The sequence below is a fragment of the Microcaecilia unicolor genome, chromosome 3 (assembly GCF_901765095.1).
Source record: "Microcaecilia unicolor chromosome 3, aMicUni1.1, whole genome shotgun sequence".
Classification (NCBI taxonomy): Eukaryota; Metazoa; Chordata; class Amphibia; order Gymnophiona; family Siphonopidae; genus Microcaecilia; species Microcaecilia unicolor.
Genome location: NC_044033.1, coordinates 74917824 through 74935402, shown reverse-complemented (window position 1 = coordinate 74935402; position 17579 = coordinate 74917824). Strand labels below are relative to the sequence as shown.

General features: G+C 44.3%; 1 protein-coding gene across 4 annotated transcripts in view; it reads left to right on the top strand.

Annotated features, from left to right (window-relative positions):
- Positions 1–17579, top strand: part of LOC115465525 (putative deoxyribonuclease tatdn3-A) — a 66343-nt gene that overhangs the window by 25870 nt on the left and 22894 nt on the right. For all 4 annotated transcript variants that reach the window (XR_003941426.1, XR_003941427.1, XM_030196050.1 and 1 more), the window contains exons 7-9: positions 600–655; positions 8022–8134; positions 8638–8718. Coding sequence is in view for 2 of the 4 variants with exons in the window: in XM_030196050.1 (XP_030051910.1) it covers positions 600–655; positions 8022–8134; positions 8638–8718 (250 nt within the window). In the remaining 2 variants the exon portion in view is untranslated. The remainder of the gene's footprint in view (positions 1–599; positions 656–8021; positions 8135–8637; positions 8719–17579) is intronic.

Below are 17579 nucleotides of genomic sequence, written 5' to 3'. Positions count from 1 at the left end.
TTGCTACTATCACCACTGACATCTTAATAAAAAACTTGGTACAATGCTGTTTACATAATATGTATTTTATGATGTTTATACAGCTGAGTATGTTTGCATAAATTGAGTTGCTGGTTAACAGGATCCCTGACGAAGGCCTTTGTGCCAAAACATGGGCCGTGTCGGGTTTATCTTGTCAGCATCTCCTGTATGCTGCATTTGAAAAAAAAAAAAAAGGCCCTGTTTACTAAGCTGTGCTGTAGGCGCTCTAGCGTTTTTAGCGTGTGCTAAAATATATGGGTGTCTCTAGCATTACCATGCTCTAAATTTTAGTGTGCTCTAAAAATGCTAGCAGGCCTTAGTAAATAGGGCCCAAACTTTTGTCATTGGCTGTCTTGAGATTTGTTCATGGTGTCTTCCAGTCTTGTGTTGGCTCCTTGACTTTTTGCGGAAGGTTTGATTTCCTGGTTTATGTATGTGTGTGTGTGTGTATGTATGTGTGTTTATATGCGTATTCAGCACTGCTATTTATACAGCTATCAGCAATGAGTAAATATAAAATTTCAAACACACCACCTGCAGTGATTTGAATATCAATCCGTATGTTTGTGTTTTTCCAGGAATGTCCACTCCCGTTCTGCAGGGAGGCAGACGATCTCTCTCCTTAAGGAGCAAGGTAAGGTCACTAGAGTTGGTTTTTTCCACAGCCTCTGCAACTATGGCATCTCTGGTGAATTTCCTTCAGAAGCTACTGCTCTTCTGGTGCCTTCTCCCCCTCCCCCCCCCCCCCCCCCCGAATTCTACAAATACCATCTGGGATAGGGGTTCTTCATCTCCTCATCCTCTGCTCAATGTAAGAATTGGCCAGAAGCTCCATGGTGCTTTGTCCACAGGCCTTTTGCTTGCATGACCTGTTCTGGGGCATTCTTACCTACTCGGGGTACAGAAAATGACATTCCTGGTCAAGAGTTGCACTATTGCAAAACTGCAAATTAAGTGACCTGCTGTCGCTCCTCTTACACTTCTGTCTGTTGGTCTGGAATTGGAATCTAAACCCAGATGTTATTCCCCAGGTTGTGCTCACTTGCCTTCATTTTACATTATATGCAACTAGTGCAATATAAATAAGGTTTCAGATTTTTAAATGCCTTGTAAAATACACATTTGGGGGATTTCATTTTAAATCTAATTGGAGTCTGTTCACAGATGCTTAAAATCAAAGGGCCCAGTATTCAAAAGACTTATGCTCATAACTTTGAGAATTATACTCCTAAAGTGGCCTTTGTGAAAATGTACTAGGGCTGAGTGCCTAAATTTATGCTCAAAATTTCATTAAGCATCTAAATTTGGGTGGTAACAGAGGCGGTTTTAGGGCAGGGGAAAAAGGTATGAGCTTAGCACTGATTTTCTAATGAGCATTACACTTATTAATCTAATCAAAAGATTGGAAGGCCTAAATTTATAAGGATAACTTTTAAGCTCCAAAAAGTATGATGAAATTTCAGCGGAAAATCTAGGGGTCCTTTTACTAATGTATGTTAATGGATTTAGTGCAAGCTAACGATTAGCGTTTTCTAAATGATAAGATGCCCATTATATTCCTGTGGGCATCTTATCATTTAGCGCACACTAAATCTGTTCGCACACGTTAGTAAAAAAGACTCCCTAGGCTCCTAAGATTGGCTGAAAATAGGACACATATTTAGGAGCTGAGCCTTTTTGGTGTTTTTGCATTGTGGGTTACTTTTTCAGTGGTTTCAAATTAATGCATTTTTAATCTCATAGGGGTGTTTATTTATGTATTAATTATTTAACCATTTATATCCTGCTCTTTCTAAGCAATTCTAGTTAGTTTACAAAAAAGTATACACAATCAGGTGGAGGACAACGGACAATAAAATGAAGTTGGGGGGGGGGGGAGGAAGTGACATCACCGGAGTGGATGCCTGCTTTGGTGTAGAGCTCCTTCGGGGTTATGATAGTTTTGTGCAGTAAATCCCTCCACAGGTGTCAGTTTGGGTTTGTATGAGTGAGATCTCCTCGCTGAATGCTGCTATTGCCTCCTGGAGGAAGCTGGAGAGTTACAAATACACTGAGGGCCAAGCTACTTCTGAAGCGTTGAAAACCGCAAGCATGGGAACTCAGAGCAAGATGGCGACGGCTGCAGGGCCTAGTGTGTCTGAACCAGAACATGGTGCGAGTGGCGGAGATGGATGTTTGGAGGCTTTGCAGGAGGATATTTGGTCAGTGAGAGCGGATATTAGAAGTGACGTGGCCGAAATTAAATAGAATTTATCGGGCCTTGGTAAGAGGCAAGATGAATTGGAATCGAGCATGAAGTTGCTGGAGGAGCAATTTGAGGACACCCAGCAAAAGCTGACTACGGTTCAACAGGCTGAACTGGACCTGTGGGACAGGATTGAGGATCTGGAGAACCACTCATGGTGGTGCAGTTTGAGGATCCGTGGCATACTGGAGGAGGCGGCCTTTCCTTTCAGTACACTAAGCACATGGCACAGGAGATTTGCTGGGATCTGCTGCAGAGGGCTCTTAGTGAGGAACATCAGGATCCTCCAGTGCTGCTTGAATGGGTCTACAGAGCACTTGGGCTCCAGGTAGATAATAACCCAGGGACATTGTGATTAGTTTCGATAGTTTTGCTCTCAAGGATGAGATTTTCCAGTATGCACGAAAGCTTAATGATTATCACTGAAAGGGGCGAAGGTGAAGCTTTTTCAGGATCTGTCCCTGTTAATATTGAAGAGGAGAAGAAATTTTCACAATGTCACCTGATGCTTGCGGGACAAGGGCTATAAATACAGGTGGCTTTTCCAGTTTGTGCTAGCCTTCACCATAGAGAATGTTACTAAATGGGTTAAGGAGTCGGCATGGCCTGGAAGATATTGGTAGCATTAAAAGCTGCTAATTTGCTTGAAGAGATTTGAAACATGGATCAATTGGCAAGTTCCAATAAGCTTTCTCCCCACTGGCAACGGGTACATGAGGGCCCAGCAGCAGCATTGCACTACTGGATCCAGCATTGATGGAGCTGTTAAATGAGGTGCGGTGGTGACCATTTGTGTTATCTTTAATTTTATATGAGATACTGATGGACTCCAGAACTCAATGTTGGGAGTGTGTGTGGGTGATAGGGGGTTGCTCTGGGAGTTTGTAAAGGAGTAAGTGTGAAAGGGGTGAGTTTGGGGTTTTGGTGGGGAATGGGAGGGATATATTGAGTTTTGCACTGGCGTTTTCTATTTCGGGGCTCACTTCTCCTGATATTACCTGACTGCTATGTCTCAGGTTCAGCTCAAGAGGTTGTGGTGTCCCGAACCAACTTATGCCCTGCCCCCTACATTGGGGCAAATCTGGGGATATGAGCAGCAATTTCCACAAATCCATCCTCCCTCCCCCCCTTAACAACAACTTCCACCATTCTACATTCCTTCCCTTTCCCCTTCCCCCCTGGGATTCAATAAGACCGGGCCCCTGGACTTATCTTAGACTTAGAGTTTATCTTGGGTAGACTGGACGGACCATACAGGTCTTTATTTGCTGTTATCTACTATGTTTCTATGTTACCTGCTCTGGAAAAGTGGTTTCTTCATCAGTCACTCAGAGCAGCAGGTAGCGGTGAAGGGCCAGCAGAGCAGAAGAAGCGGCAGGTAGCAGCCAGAGGCGGTCGTGACAGGTCTTCGGTCCGGCAGAACAGGCAGCACAGGGTGGCGGTGGACAGTCAGTCTCCAGTCAGCAGGCAGGCAGCGCATATGGTTGTCCAGTCTGCAGCACACGGTGGCAGGCGGTCGGTTCCGATAAAGGTAGCTGAGCTGAGGCAGCGGATCGGGCAGGCCTAAAAAAAGAACACGGTAGATGCTGAAGCAGTTTAAATGCTTCAGTGTCCCACTCCTCCTTGCAAGGCAGGCAATCCCAGCGTGCCTTACTAGTTGCAACTATCTTCTGGGAGGGAGTGGGAGAGGTCAGTTTCAAGGTCTTCCGTGCGTCTTATCAGCTGCAGCGAGGGGGGAGAGCCTTGGAGGAGTCAGTGGATAGAGCACCAGCATGATGTCCAGTCTTCCTGGAGGAAGAACCTGAGAAGAAAAGCATTGAAGGAGGCAAGGGCTGGGAGCCTGAGCCTCCTGCTAGTTGGGACTGATGCCAAGCAGTAAGAACCAACTAAGCTTGGGACTAAGGGCTAGGTGACGTCATTGACACAGGCATTTGGTTCCCTGGACCAGATCATCACCTGATCCATAGGCTGAGTCAGCCTTACTCAGTTGGGTATTGAGGGGGAGGGTTGGGGGTAGGAGTAGGGGGGACGGTTTAAGGGTGGTGGGAGTATGGGAAGGGGAGATTTTGATTGCAAACTGGTATCCTTTAATGTTCAGGGTCTTAGCTGTCCCCGTAAACGGGGCTTGCTTTTTAAAGAATTGTTGAGATTGCACTGTGATATTGCTTTGACTCAGGAAACTCACTTGCTTAGACAATATGAGTCTTTACTGTATGATCCCCACTTTACTCAGATTTATTTTGGCTCTAATAGCAGGGCAAAAAAGATGGCAGGGGTGGCTATATTGATCAAAAAGGATTTCCTCTTTTGGGTCACTGCTATAAATACAAGACGCTACACGCGTCAACCTTTTCCCACATGAGCACGCAGGCCTGGAATACACTACCGCGCAACCGAAGAATGATTAACGAACAAGCTTCCTTCCGAAAACTACTGAAGACGTACCTGTTTGAACAAACTTACGGAAAGAACCAAAACACATAGAGTCCATACTCACTGTTCACCAATGCAACATACATCCACTTCAGATCCCTCATCCTGTAATCAATTGTCCCACTGTCTCCTCCCAATGTTTCTATGTTGATGTCCCATTGTTATATTCCTAATGATAATCGAATGTCTCACACAACTCTGTACAATGTATTCCATATTCAAGTTGTTACAAATGTATTTCTATTATTCATATCTTATTGTAAGCCACACTGAGCCCGCAAAAAGGTGGGAAAATGTGGGATACAAATGCAATCAATAAATAAATAAATAAATAAATAAAGAGGGATCTAGAGGGCAGATGGTTGTTGCTGAAGGGGATCAACAGTTGACTATTTTAAATGTTTATGCCCATGTGACTCTCCTGTTTGTTTTTGGAAAAATCTGAGTACAGTTTTGGGCAGAGGAGACTTGGGTCATTTGCTTTTGGGAGGGGATTGCAATTTGGTTTTGGATCCTGCATGGGGTAGATAGGGCAAAAGCCTTGCATAAATTGTTACTGGCTATTCTGCAACATTTTAGCTGGCTTATTTGTGGCGCAGTCAACATCCAGTGGGCAGGGGTTTTTCTTTTTTTTTTTTTTTTTTCTTCCCGCCATTCTAGTTATCCCATGTTGATGTTTTGCTGAGGGACCATACTGGTTTCAATGCCTCGTGAATGCAGGGATTGAGTCCCATACTCGGTCCGATCATGTGCCAGTATGGGCTACTTTTCACTTGCGTAGTTTTTCCCAGGGTAGAGGGGTGTGGCACTTAAATAAAAGTCTTTTACAGGATGCACAGGTAATTGAGAATATTCGGACAGCACTTTTGAAGTTTAATAATAACGGTGAAGTTCAAGATGGTATGGTTTGGGAGGGGAGGGGTTAAAGGCTGTCATTAGGGGAGTCTTTATTAAATGAGGGGTACTTAGATGGAAGCAGTCTCTTGCTCAGGAAAAGGAGTTGTTACATTAGATTGGGCTTTTGGAAATTCAGCGTAAACCAGGGCTGTTGTGGAAATGCAGATCAGTTTTTACAGCAAAAGAGACACGAGCTAAATAAATGCAATACTACTTTTGTATTCTACTTTACCATCTATACGCCTTAATGCAATACCACTTGTAATTCTCTATCCAGAAATGGCCATCGCCACCATGGCATAATGTAAGCCACATTGAGCCTGCAAATTGGTGGGAAAATGTGGGATACAAATGCAACAAATAAATAAAATAAATAAAGGTTAGCTGATCTAGGTCTTAAATTACAGCGGGACCAACAATTGCATTTTGAATTTGGCAAAAAGCCTGGACAGCTGCTTGCTAGGAAGATTTAGGCAGCAGCAAAAGGAGTTGGCTATTCTTCGTATTAGAGGGGGATGGGTGTTACTTGTACAAACAGGCAGTTATCCAGCAGCAGTTTGTGCAGTTTTATAGTCAGGAGTCTCAGGTTGCGGATCAGTGGCGTAGCTACAGGTGAGCCTGGGTGGGCCGGGGCCCATCCACTTAGGGCTCAGGCCCACCCAACAGCAGCACATATTTAGTGCTAGCTAGTGGGGATCCCAAGCTCCGCCAGCTGAAGACCTCCCCCTGATGGTGCTGAAAACACTGCTCTCCACTTCAGCAGTCTAAGCTTCCTTATCTGCTGATACTGGCCTCATCACATTGGGGGGGGGGGGGGGAGAAGAATACTTGGTGCCCACTCACTTCTTGACTAGGCCCACCCAAAATCTGCTGTCTGGCTACGCTCCTGTTGCGGATGATGCAATTGGCTCCTATTTGCAGACTGTGACCCTACCCACAGTCCCTGATGATTTACGGGACCAGTTGGATAAAGATGTTACGGCGCAGGAGCTTTTTGATACCATTAAGCTTTACCTGCTGGTAAGGCCCCTGGCCTAGATGGCTTCTCCTCAGGTTTTTATAAAGTGTTTGCATTGTAATTAGTGCCTCTGTTGGTAGGAGTGTTTTAATGGAGTTCAACACCAAGTCACCCAAAATTATCTGGGAGGGATAAGAGGGATTAACATGTCTTGGCATGTTTGCTAAGCAGCGCAAGATTTAATGTGCACTAACCATTAGTGCTGGCCTATGCTAATGGCTATTGTGCAGTAAAAGCAGCCAGTGTGTGGGGTCTGGGCGGGGTATAGGTGGAGACCAGGTGTGGACTGCACATTGCACTTAGCATGAGCTAACTGCCACTTATGCATTAAATGCATCTGTACTAATTGCGAATGAACTTTAACGTGTGGTAATGAACTTTTACTGTGCAGTAACTGCAGGGGACATGCGGGTAAGCTCCCAACAGTTTGCACACAGCTTTTGCATTTATCGTGTGTTGATTTGAGCTGTTAAAGCATGGTAAATGCAAAAACTTACTGCACCCCAGTAAACAGTCCCCTTATAATCAGAACCTGTATTTCTAATATTCTGTCCCCCACAGTCCCCGCACAGCTTACCTCAGCCTCAGAAATATTCCCTCTTACCCAACACAGTAAAGCCATTCCCACACCAGCTTCAACACTTCCTGGCTGTAGCCCGCATCACTCTTTCCTCCACACCTAGCACAGAGCCCTCACAACCTCAACACTCTGCTACTACCCCACAGCCTCAGCACTATTTCCCACCTCCAGTATAGCCCCCACAACCAGTAGACTTTAGCCCCAGCATGTATGAACAGTTTGAAGCCTGGTTATGGTGATGGAAGCAACAACGTGTTTTGCAGGCCCATGGACTATGTTCCCAGCTCGCACGGTGGCCTTGCCCTCTTTTGGCTTCTGTATGGGAAGCCTAGGAGCGAAGCACCCACCTGCTCACTCCCCAGCCCACGTGCTTCAGGGCGTGCTGTTGCTGCCACTGCAGTCGAAGCTTGGATCAGCCACAGCTCCTATAGACCAGATCTGCAAAACAGAGGAAGGGGGGGGGGGGGGCACAGTACTTTTTAGTGAAAACTGATGACTCTGATTTTCACATCATGTGTGTTCAATCAGGATTTATTATTTCTTAACTGAAATCCTAAATATAAATGCAGAATGCTTCAGCTTTTTAGAACCTGTGAGTGCATTCATATTAAAAGAGCATAACTGAGACAGTATTGATCTAAATGTGCAACCAGTGTGACTTCTAAAAGTAAGGCAAACATAATGCAACCAGTGGTTTTCAGATTATGTCAGTCTGAGCTCATGTGGTACTGGACAGATGAAGGGAGAATAAGAGAATAACTCTGGCAAGCTGGTCAGAAATGTGTTACATCCATTTACAGTAGTTGTCTGTGTTTTTTTTTATTCAGGTGTACAGAATGTGCTGCTTCATAATTTTGCTGGCAGGCTCTCAGCAGCCCTGGAGGGTGTACAGGCCGGCTATTTCTTCTCCTTTCCCCCAGCTGTTACAAGAAATGACCAAGTACGTTCTGAGGAAGTTTGCACAAAGTGAATCAGACCAAGGGAGGAAGGAAAGCAAACTAACTGTTCAAATGCACAGGGTGTGCATGTGTGTGTGTGAGTCTGTGGAAAGAAGAATGCTGCAGGCTGGATTCCTGGAAATCAGTGTAAACATGTCACATACAGATTTATTTATCTTCATCATTTGGTTTATTTATGTCCAAAATTCTTAATCCAGATTAAATGCGCTTGCTTGAATGTTATGTATTTATCCTGTGAATACAAGCAGGAGTGAACGAAGCCAAAAAAGATAATGTGACTTTTGAGGTAATTCAAACTCTGACACAAGGGGGTGGATAAATAAAGGGGTTATAGATTTGATATACCATCTTTTCTGTTTTATTTGTTCCACATTTCTTGTTTTATTAGCTTCATTTGCAGTTTCTTCTTGCAGTGTAGCTGATGGGTAATAACATCTTGTTACAACAGAGTCAGTTTTCTAATATTTATTCTTGTGTATCACAGAGAGTGAAGTTGATCCAGCACATCCCACTGGAGAATATTTGCCTGGAAACAGACTCCCCGTCTCTTGGGCCAAACCAGCAGGTACTGTATAGTTAAGGAGTTTAATTCTATAATAAACCTCTTAGGAGTAGATATTCAGCTGCCAGCGGTAAATGCTTTTGTAGCCACTGGTGGTATTATTCACTGGATATTCAATGCCAGACCATGTCTGGGCACCGACATTGAATATCCAGGTTTATGCAGCTTGCGATCTCTTTTGTGGTTAAGTGCAATGTTTGACCTTTAACCACCTAAGCAACACCACAAAAAGACAGGACTGACTTTTATGCAATTTGATTTGGTTGCTTAATATCGGCCCTTAACTTCATAACCCAGAACACACCCTCCCTATCTCAGACAGCCTCAAAATTTTGGGCGTCACAATCGACCGCAACCTCACTCTTGAGAGCCACATAAACTCCGTAACAAAGAAAATGTTCTACTCAATGTGGAAACTCAAACGCGTAAAACCTTTCTTCCCGAGGGAAATATTTTGAAACCTTATACAATCAATGGTTCTAAGCCATGCAGACATTTGCAACGGAATCTACACGGGATGTAAAGAACAACTCACAAAAAAACTCCAGACTACCCAAAACACAGCGGCCAAGCTGATATTTGGTAAAACACGTTTCGAAAGTGCCAAACCCCTCCGAGAAAAGCTACACTGGCTTCCAATCAAAGAACGGATCACCTTCTGCACCCTTGTCCACAAAATTATCTACGGCGTAGTCCCAGGATACATGATAGACCTCATAAACCTACCAACCAGAAACAGATCCAGATCATCTCGCACATACCTAAACCTTCACTACCCGACTTGCAAAGGACTCAAATACAAAACAACCTAAGCATCAAGTTTCTCCTATATAAGCGCACAAATATGGAACGCACTCCCCAAAGCTGTGAAAACAATCCACGACCACCTACACTTCAGAAAATCACTAAAAAACAACCTCTTTAAAATGGCCTACACTACAGATCCAACGTAAATCCCCACATCCAGCCACACAACTAAACCAAAGACCGTACTGGACAATATACAACTTCCCTCCTTTCGACCCTAATGGAACTTGGAATACATCTATCTTATTCGAACACAACATAACCTTGTATCTGTTCTCTACCGGATTTGGCAAACGCCTTACGGTACTGTGTAAGCCACATTGAGCCTGCAAATAGGTGGGAAAAGGTGGGGTACAAATGCAATAAATAAAGAAGTGCTAACCAGCCACAAAATAGCCAACTTTCAGTTTAGCGGTTAGAACTGATATTCAGTGACACTAACCAGTTAAGTGCTGCTGAATATCAGCAGATAGCTCTGTAAAAGCGATTTAAGCAGCCAGGAGCTTCTGACTGCTTAAATAGCTTTGAATATCGACCGGTACATTTTTTTACCCGAATGCTTCTGCTTCTAGATGTGGTATTCAGAAATAGCATATACATTTACATCAGGCACTAAGAGTTGACAGTGAGTTCTGTTCAGTATAACACATTTCTTTTCTTTGGTGGCGTTTCTGTAATGAAGGCCAATCCAAACCTTTCTTACAGCTGTGGAGCAAGTTAGCTGCTGTAGAAAAATCAAAGGAAAAACAACTACATGCTGTGAGCACTGTTTAGAATGAGATGATTTGTTATGTAATGGATCTACATTTCCAAGTTGGGAATAAAGTAGTATGGTTGCTATGCTAGTACACTTGGAAATTCTCACAGGCCAGGCCTAGGTCAGCTCTGTAAGTCATGAACCTGACAATGTCTTCCCTTTTCCACACATAAGACAGGACACCAGTTTTATTTACAAAATTAGGAAGATGCTTCACCATGGGTTTCTAATCAGTGATGTTCACAGCTAACATCCAGCCCCATTATACACTTAATTCAAACTGCATGCCCAAGATACAGTAAAGGTTCCTCTCTCAGCTGGTTCAATGGTCTATAAGACTAAAAAATATGTGCCTTAATGTACCATCCTGTCAGCTTCCCAGCTGCTGACTACTCCTGTGGCTTCAGCAGGTACTCAGGTTACAATTTCTAGCTATTCTGACCCTGCATCATACACATTACAGCTTTAGTGGGCCATCCTGTCAGTTTCCCAGGTGCTAACTCCAGCTCTTACCTGGTCTGACTTTCTATAGTACAGACTTCAGCCTCTGTTTTCTGGGATGATATTTCTTAGTTAGTATCAGCCGGTTAAGTGGCACTTAACTGGCTATCCACCGATATTCAGTGCATCGCCGGCTGAGTTTAGGCTGCCAAAATAGCTGGAATATCTTTGGCCAGTCTAAACTTAACTGGCCAAAGCTGAATATTGGCTTGGCCAGTTAAATTTAAACTGGCCAAAAAACACCCAGATAGTGAATACTGGTCACCAGAAACAGCTCAGCATTGAACATCTGGGTTCAGCGCCAACCACGGGAGGCAGCCCAGCTACCTCCCACATTCTGAATATCGGACCCTATAACTTTTACCCAGTTTAAGCTAGGGTGCATCTTCAACAAGCAGTAAAGTTACAGCTCTGCTTGTCTGACTTTCCCCTAGCACAGACTTTCTGCCCAGGTATTTTAATCTATTGGGTGGATGCTTTACCATGGCTTCTGTTTGGTACTTTTCAAAACCCACACACGGTCCCTATCCAGCTGTATCCAGAATGCATTTCCAAGCAGGGGCGGAGCTACGGGTGGGCCCAGGCCCAACCAATCTCGGATCAGGCCCACCCAGTCTCTAACTCGCCAATCAGTGCCTGTCTTCTCAGGTGCTCGTTAGGCTGCACACACCGTGCACAGCAGCATTTCAGCCACGTGCAAACCTGAGTATAGAAGCAGCTATCCTAAAGTGCTTTATTGTTGCTGCACGGTGCTTGGGAACAAGTCGGGTGTCAGGGCCGGGGGACCTGTGCTCCGGTAAGGCAGTATGCGGTTAGAGTGACTGAGGGGTAGATGCATCAAGCAAACGTAAAAAAATCAGAAACGTAAAAACCTTTACCGAATCTCAAATAACGAAGCATGCTCCAAAAACACAGCCCCAAAAAGTTTGGTGCGGTATTGGAAAGAACGATGCACTAATCGGCTCGTAAAGCATGCACAAAGCAGCCAAGCGTTATGCTGGCTGCTCTGCGCATGCCAGAAACGTAAGAAAAAAAAGAAAACACAAACACGTGGCTCCCCACTTTCCCCTGCATGTCTCCACAAACATTAAAGGATTGGGAGGGGGCAAAGGCGCTCATCAGCAGCGTCCTGTATGGACGGCCTTGCCTTGTCCCCGCTGCTCCCCGCTGCTCCGTTTGTGAAATAAAAGCTTTTAAAAATGAAACCTTTGCAGTTGCTGGGCTCCCCCTCCCTTCCTGTGTCTCCTTTAGTCGGCAATGCTCCGCCTCCTGCCCTCCTCCACCTCCTGCCCTCCTCCACCTCCGTGCCCCGCCCCCCCCGATTTCATCCCCGCCGCTCCCCCCCCCACCGGACCCCCCCTCCACCATAATGGCCGGTGCAGCGCCTCTCACCTATGTTTGAAGGCGCTGCACAGGATGGATCAGCTGTTCTTGAGCTCTTCTGTCTCCTCCATGTCTCCTTTTTCTTCCTGTGTCCGCCCTCCTCTGACGTCAGCTATCTACATAGATAACTGACGTCAGAGGAGGGCGGACACAGGAAGAAAAAGGAGACATCGGAGGAGACAGAAGAGCTCAAGAACAGCTGATCCATCCTGTGCAGCGCTTTCAAACATAGGTGAGAGGCGCTGCACCAGCCATTATGGTGGAGGGGGGGTCCGGTGGGGGGGGGGAGCGGCGGGGACGAAATCGGGGGGGGGCGGGGCACGGAGGTGGAGGAGGGCAGGAGGCGGAGCATTGCCGACTAAAGAAGAGAGAGACAGGAAGGGAGGGGGAGCCCAGCAACTGCAAAGGTTTCATTTTTAAAAGCTTTTATTTCACAAACGGAGCAGCGGGGAGCAGCGGGGACTTCGGGGGGGGGGGGGGCAAGGCAAGGCAAGGCCGTCCATACAGGACGCTGCTGATGAGTGCCTTTGCCCCCTCCCAATCCTTTTTTAATTTAGTTTCCTTTTTTATTTTAGGCACAGGGAAGCAGGGAGCCACTTTTCTTTTAAAACATGCCAGCAATTTGGTTTTTCATCGTGCAGGGGGCAGTGGGGAGATGACAGCTCAGGCTTTAACGACAGGTCTGAGCTGATGTTAAATTTCTGGCGGTAAGTGAATCGTTGCTATCGTCGGTATGGTTAGTGCATTCCGAATTGTCTACATTTCAATGGTAGTTTCTCATTTGCATTCCAGTTTCGTTAGCTGCTACTGCTGTCGGAAAAATAGGCTTTAGTGCATGGAAAGGATAGAAAATTCTTCCTTAAGGGGCTCATTTAACGATGAAAAACGTTTAGTGCATCTGGGCCTGAGTGCCAAATGTTTTATCTTTGAGATGCTAAGTGAAAGTTTTGGCATCCCTACTGGGTTTTCAAAGAAAAGAGGAATGGCATAAGATTTCACATTGACATCCAGATTTACTGCTGACAAAGCAATCGGCAGCTGCAAGGGTCCCAGTTGATGGCCTCGGTACTAGCAGTGTGAAGTGGCCTATTGTAATCCAGGGCTGGGCAATCTGCATCTCTGTGTGTCTTTATCATCGTGGGTGTGGTTGCTGCATGCTGGTAACTCTAACCCTTCCCCTGCCTTTGAAAAACGGCAGTGTTTAGTTTAGGTAACTTTGGTAGAAAGACTAACAGGTTTAAAAGGCACTCAAAATTTCACTGTACTTTTTAAAGCTCATAAGAAAATGAGCTGTGGTTACAGGAAGCTACGGATTCACCCAGTCGCATAGTAGAAAACAAAGTAGAGTTTAAAATAAGCTGCCAAAAACCTTGATAAACAGATTGAACGATCCATAGGAAATGTGGTTTCTGAGACAACCAATCTTTGTTATAACACATACTTTTATGATTTTCTAATCCTATTACGTCCCCATGGGGCAATGTGCTTAGCAAATTAGGATGATTGTCTATGTGTTATTCGAGCACATAGGTCACAGATGACAATTCAGCCACCCCACATGGCAGGAAGTATAACGTTAACATCCTACAAATGCTTGAGTAGTTCTGATTTCTTTTGTGTCCAAAATGCAGCCTGTGCATACTGGTCTGCTCAGGTCTCCCCTGCAGTGCATCAGACAGACAGTGTGCGACTGTGCCCTGCCAGCACTGAGAGCTCCTGGGACCTGGATTCCCTAAGCCTGTGGCAAAGTCGGCATCATGAGTGGAGGACCAAGAATAATTTTCCCAGCAGGGCCAGCACTGATCAACAGGCACTGACTGCAAGCTTGGGCCTCTAGCAGCACAGTCTGCACAAGGTGCACACAGACTTGACACCCATCAGGTGCTCAGGAGCAGTAGACCTTTACCTCAGTCTGTAGGAAGCTCAAGCCCAGGTTAAAAAAAAAATAACCTAAAAAGAGAGAGAAAAGAAATGTTTACATTTATGTGATAGGGGTGGGCTCTGCACTACCCAGGCAAAATGCTGGTGGGTATTTTGGTGGAGATGCTTTTACAGTGCCAGGTAATAAAATGTTTAATGTTGGTGGGTTTCTGGGCGAGGGTGGGCTCTGCCCAGGATGTAAAAAAGAAAAAAGTTTTATATTTAATGATGGTAAGCATTAGGGTGTGTGTGTGTGTGGTGGTGAGATTGGGAAGGGCAAGAGAGATGCCAGACTATGAGGGACATATAAAGGGTAAGGTAGGACTGATGTCAGGCTACAAATAGGGAAGGTTATGGTTGATTCTGGGCTATAGGGATGGATGTGGGGGGGGGGGGGGGGGGTTAGGGAAGGGTAGGATAGGGCAGGGCTGATGCTGTATACAGGACAATTTCAAATTTTTGGTCCTTTATTCTGTAATTGATGAGGGTTGCATGTGACTGAGGTGAGAGATTCTGCTGGTATGGCATGTAGTTTGTATGGGGGATCTAGGAGTTTGACTTGTCTAGCTTTTCCAATGGAACACATATTGCTGTTGTGTATATTCACTGCTACCTTTTTAAAGGTACTGTTATTGGTATTCATGTTCAGAATTGGTGATATGGTTTGTAATATAGGCTCTGAGAAGCTCCTTTGCAGGGTTTAGTGTTGCTTCACAAAGTATCTGACAGTGAAGGAATTTTGTGTTGCTCTTACTGAGGTGCTCCCAGAATTTGAATACATTTTTTTATGGAAAGCTGTAAGAGGAAACATTGTACTTTAAATTCTGTATGGTACAGTTAGTAGGTGGAAAAAAATCTTGATGCTGACAATATGATTTTGCATATGTTTATCATTAAGAATTCTTGAACTTTCCTTCATGTGGTTTCTGATATGTTAACATTTGTGAAAAATTTAAATGTATTAATTTGTGCAAATGAATGGTTATTGAATTGAGAGTTTTATATTTTCCTTGCAACCTTTTTTTTTTTTTTTTTGTAACTATATGATATTTGGGCTCTTTTTTTATTCTGTCACAGACTGCAGTTTTCAGCGTGTCGCCTAATTCTGTTGGGTGTGTCCCAGCCACTGATCTAGATTGTGGGGTTTGGGGCTGCAAAGCTTTAGTAAGAAGGTTACTTTATTATGCTTCTGCTACCCACTTTTATGGAACAGGTTTATGTTGATGCAGGACAGCTGTTTCCGTGCGCAATAGTAAAAGAGCTCCCAAGTGCACTTTTAATTTATACTACTCATACCTATATACATAGTGACCACCCATATTAGCTCTGGGCCCACCCAAAATGTCAAGTCTGCCTATGCCACTGTTTCCAAGAGACAATAATGGGGGTGTACACCAATATCCCCTTAAGCCCCTTTAGGTTTGTTTCAAAGTGTCTGAGCATCTACATTCTAAAGATGTTAGGTTTTTGGGAAGGAAGATTTTTTTTTTTTATTTAGATTTTTGCTCACACCTTTTTCAGTGGTAGCTCAAGGTGAGTTACATTCAGGTACACTGGATATTTCTCTGTCCCAGGAGGGCTCACAATCTAAGTTTGTACCTGAGGCAATAGAGGGTTAAGTGACTTGTCCAAGATCACAAGGAGCAGCAGCGGGATTTGAACCGGCCACCTCTGGATTGCAAGCAACTGCTGCTCTAACCACTAGGCCACATTACAGCTTTAGTGGGCCATCCTGTCGGGATTCTGATTTTCAAACCAGGCTACTGGATCTGTTACCTTAAAATCTAGAAACCAAGAGGGATCTTCATAACTGCTCAAGAACATAAAGACATTCAACATTTAAAATGATCAAAACATTCTGAAACCATCTCAGAGGAATGCAATGGAGACATTGGTGTACTTATCTATTTACTGTAGCTGTAACTTCTGCTATTTGACTTCCCCTCCTCTGCAAGCACATCACCCTCAGTCCTTTTACTGATAATTTATCAATCCCATCATTATATGGCAACCTGTAATTTACTGGTATAAGATCTAGGGCTGGATTACAAATTTCCAGAAAGTGTGATGCATTCTCTCTTCTCTCTATGTCCATTTATGCATCATTAGGACTTCCATACTTTGTTAAATCATTCACTCATTTCATTTCTTGCTGTGGAATGAGGTAACTATTACTGTTTTCCTCTGAGATAACCCGTGGTATTTATTTGTATACAACTACCTTTTTTGAGAGGGGAGTTTGTCTGATAGGGTATATTTAAGGAGATAAGTGTTGACTGTTGGTTGAGTGAAATATTGCACAGTACGAGCTTGTATTTGTGTACTTATAGCATTTCTTCATTTGGTTGCACAAAAATTGTTTCCCATAACTAAACTAGAGGGTAGGTGTGGATTTGGGGTAGGAGTTGGGGGGGGGGGGGGGGGCAAAAATTGTTGAAAGTTTGATGATGGACATTATCATTCTGTCTTTATTATGTATGCTTTTGCTATTTGAATCTCTGTAGCACTCTAGTGTTGGATGTGTATACTTTGATTTGTCATCAGTAAAAACTGTTGAAACATAAATCATTCACTCAGTAAGGAGTGGGGAATCGAGTTTGTTTCCAGTTCATTGCTAGGGAACACAGAGCAACTAGCAATAATTGAATGGCAAGCCTGTTACATTAGGAGTTATCATGTTTAACGTCCTAGCTTGCTGGCTTCAACAGATAGCACAGAATTTCCCTCCTACCACAGAATCTACGCAAGTTGGCTGCCTGCCACTCACTGTGCTGTCATTGCTTCCCTTTACATCGCTGCTGTCAGCTTCCTCCCTTCTCTCTTGCCGGCTGCACCGGTTGCTGGCACAGCTGCCAGTTAGTTTTCTGGCTTCAGTAGCAATTCCTGCCTTTCATCCCCCACCTATCAAAATCATGTGACATCACTTAAGGACAACCCCTAAGTTAGAAGCTGATGGAAGCTGCATTTTTCACTTTCAGACAAAACAGAAACTGCCACAGAAACTGTCTGACAGCTTTCAGCCAAAACTGTAACCGAAAACTCAAGTTTGTCTGTGTGAATGTGAACCAGTGAGGGCTGCTGGGGATTGTCAGAGCTTGTGGTCTGCATCCCTCTGCTTAACTCAGTTTTCAAGCCAGAATATAATTTAAATAATGAAGACCTTATTTTACCTTCAAGCAAAATAGCCCCCGCACACACGGACCACAGCTTATGAAAACTGAAATAGTGCTTTTACAGTGGCTGACGCTGCACCACTCTTTGTGACAGCTGCATCTTAACTCCCCAGAGAGACTAATTCCTAAGGAGCTTATCTCAAATTTGTATCAAAAGCATTTATTTGGAGCACTTTATTTATAATATAATATAAACTATTGTGCTATTTAGCATTTCTATAGCGCTACAAGGCATACGCAGCGCTGCACAAACATAGAAGAAAGACAGTCCCTGCTCAAAGAGCTTACAATCTAATATCATAACTGCATTACTTACAATTGCA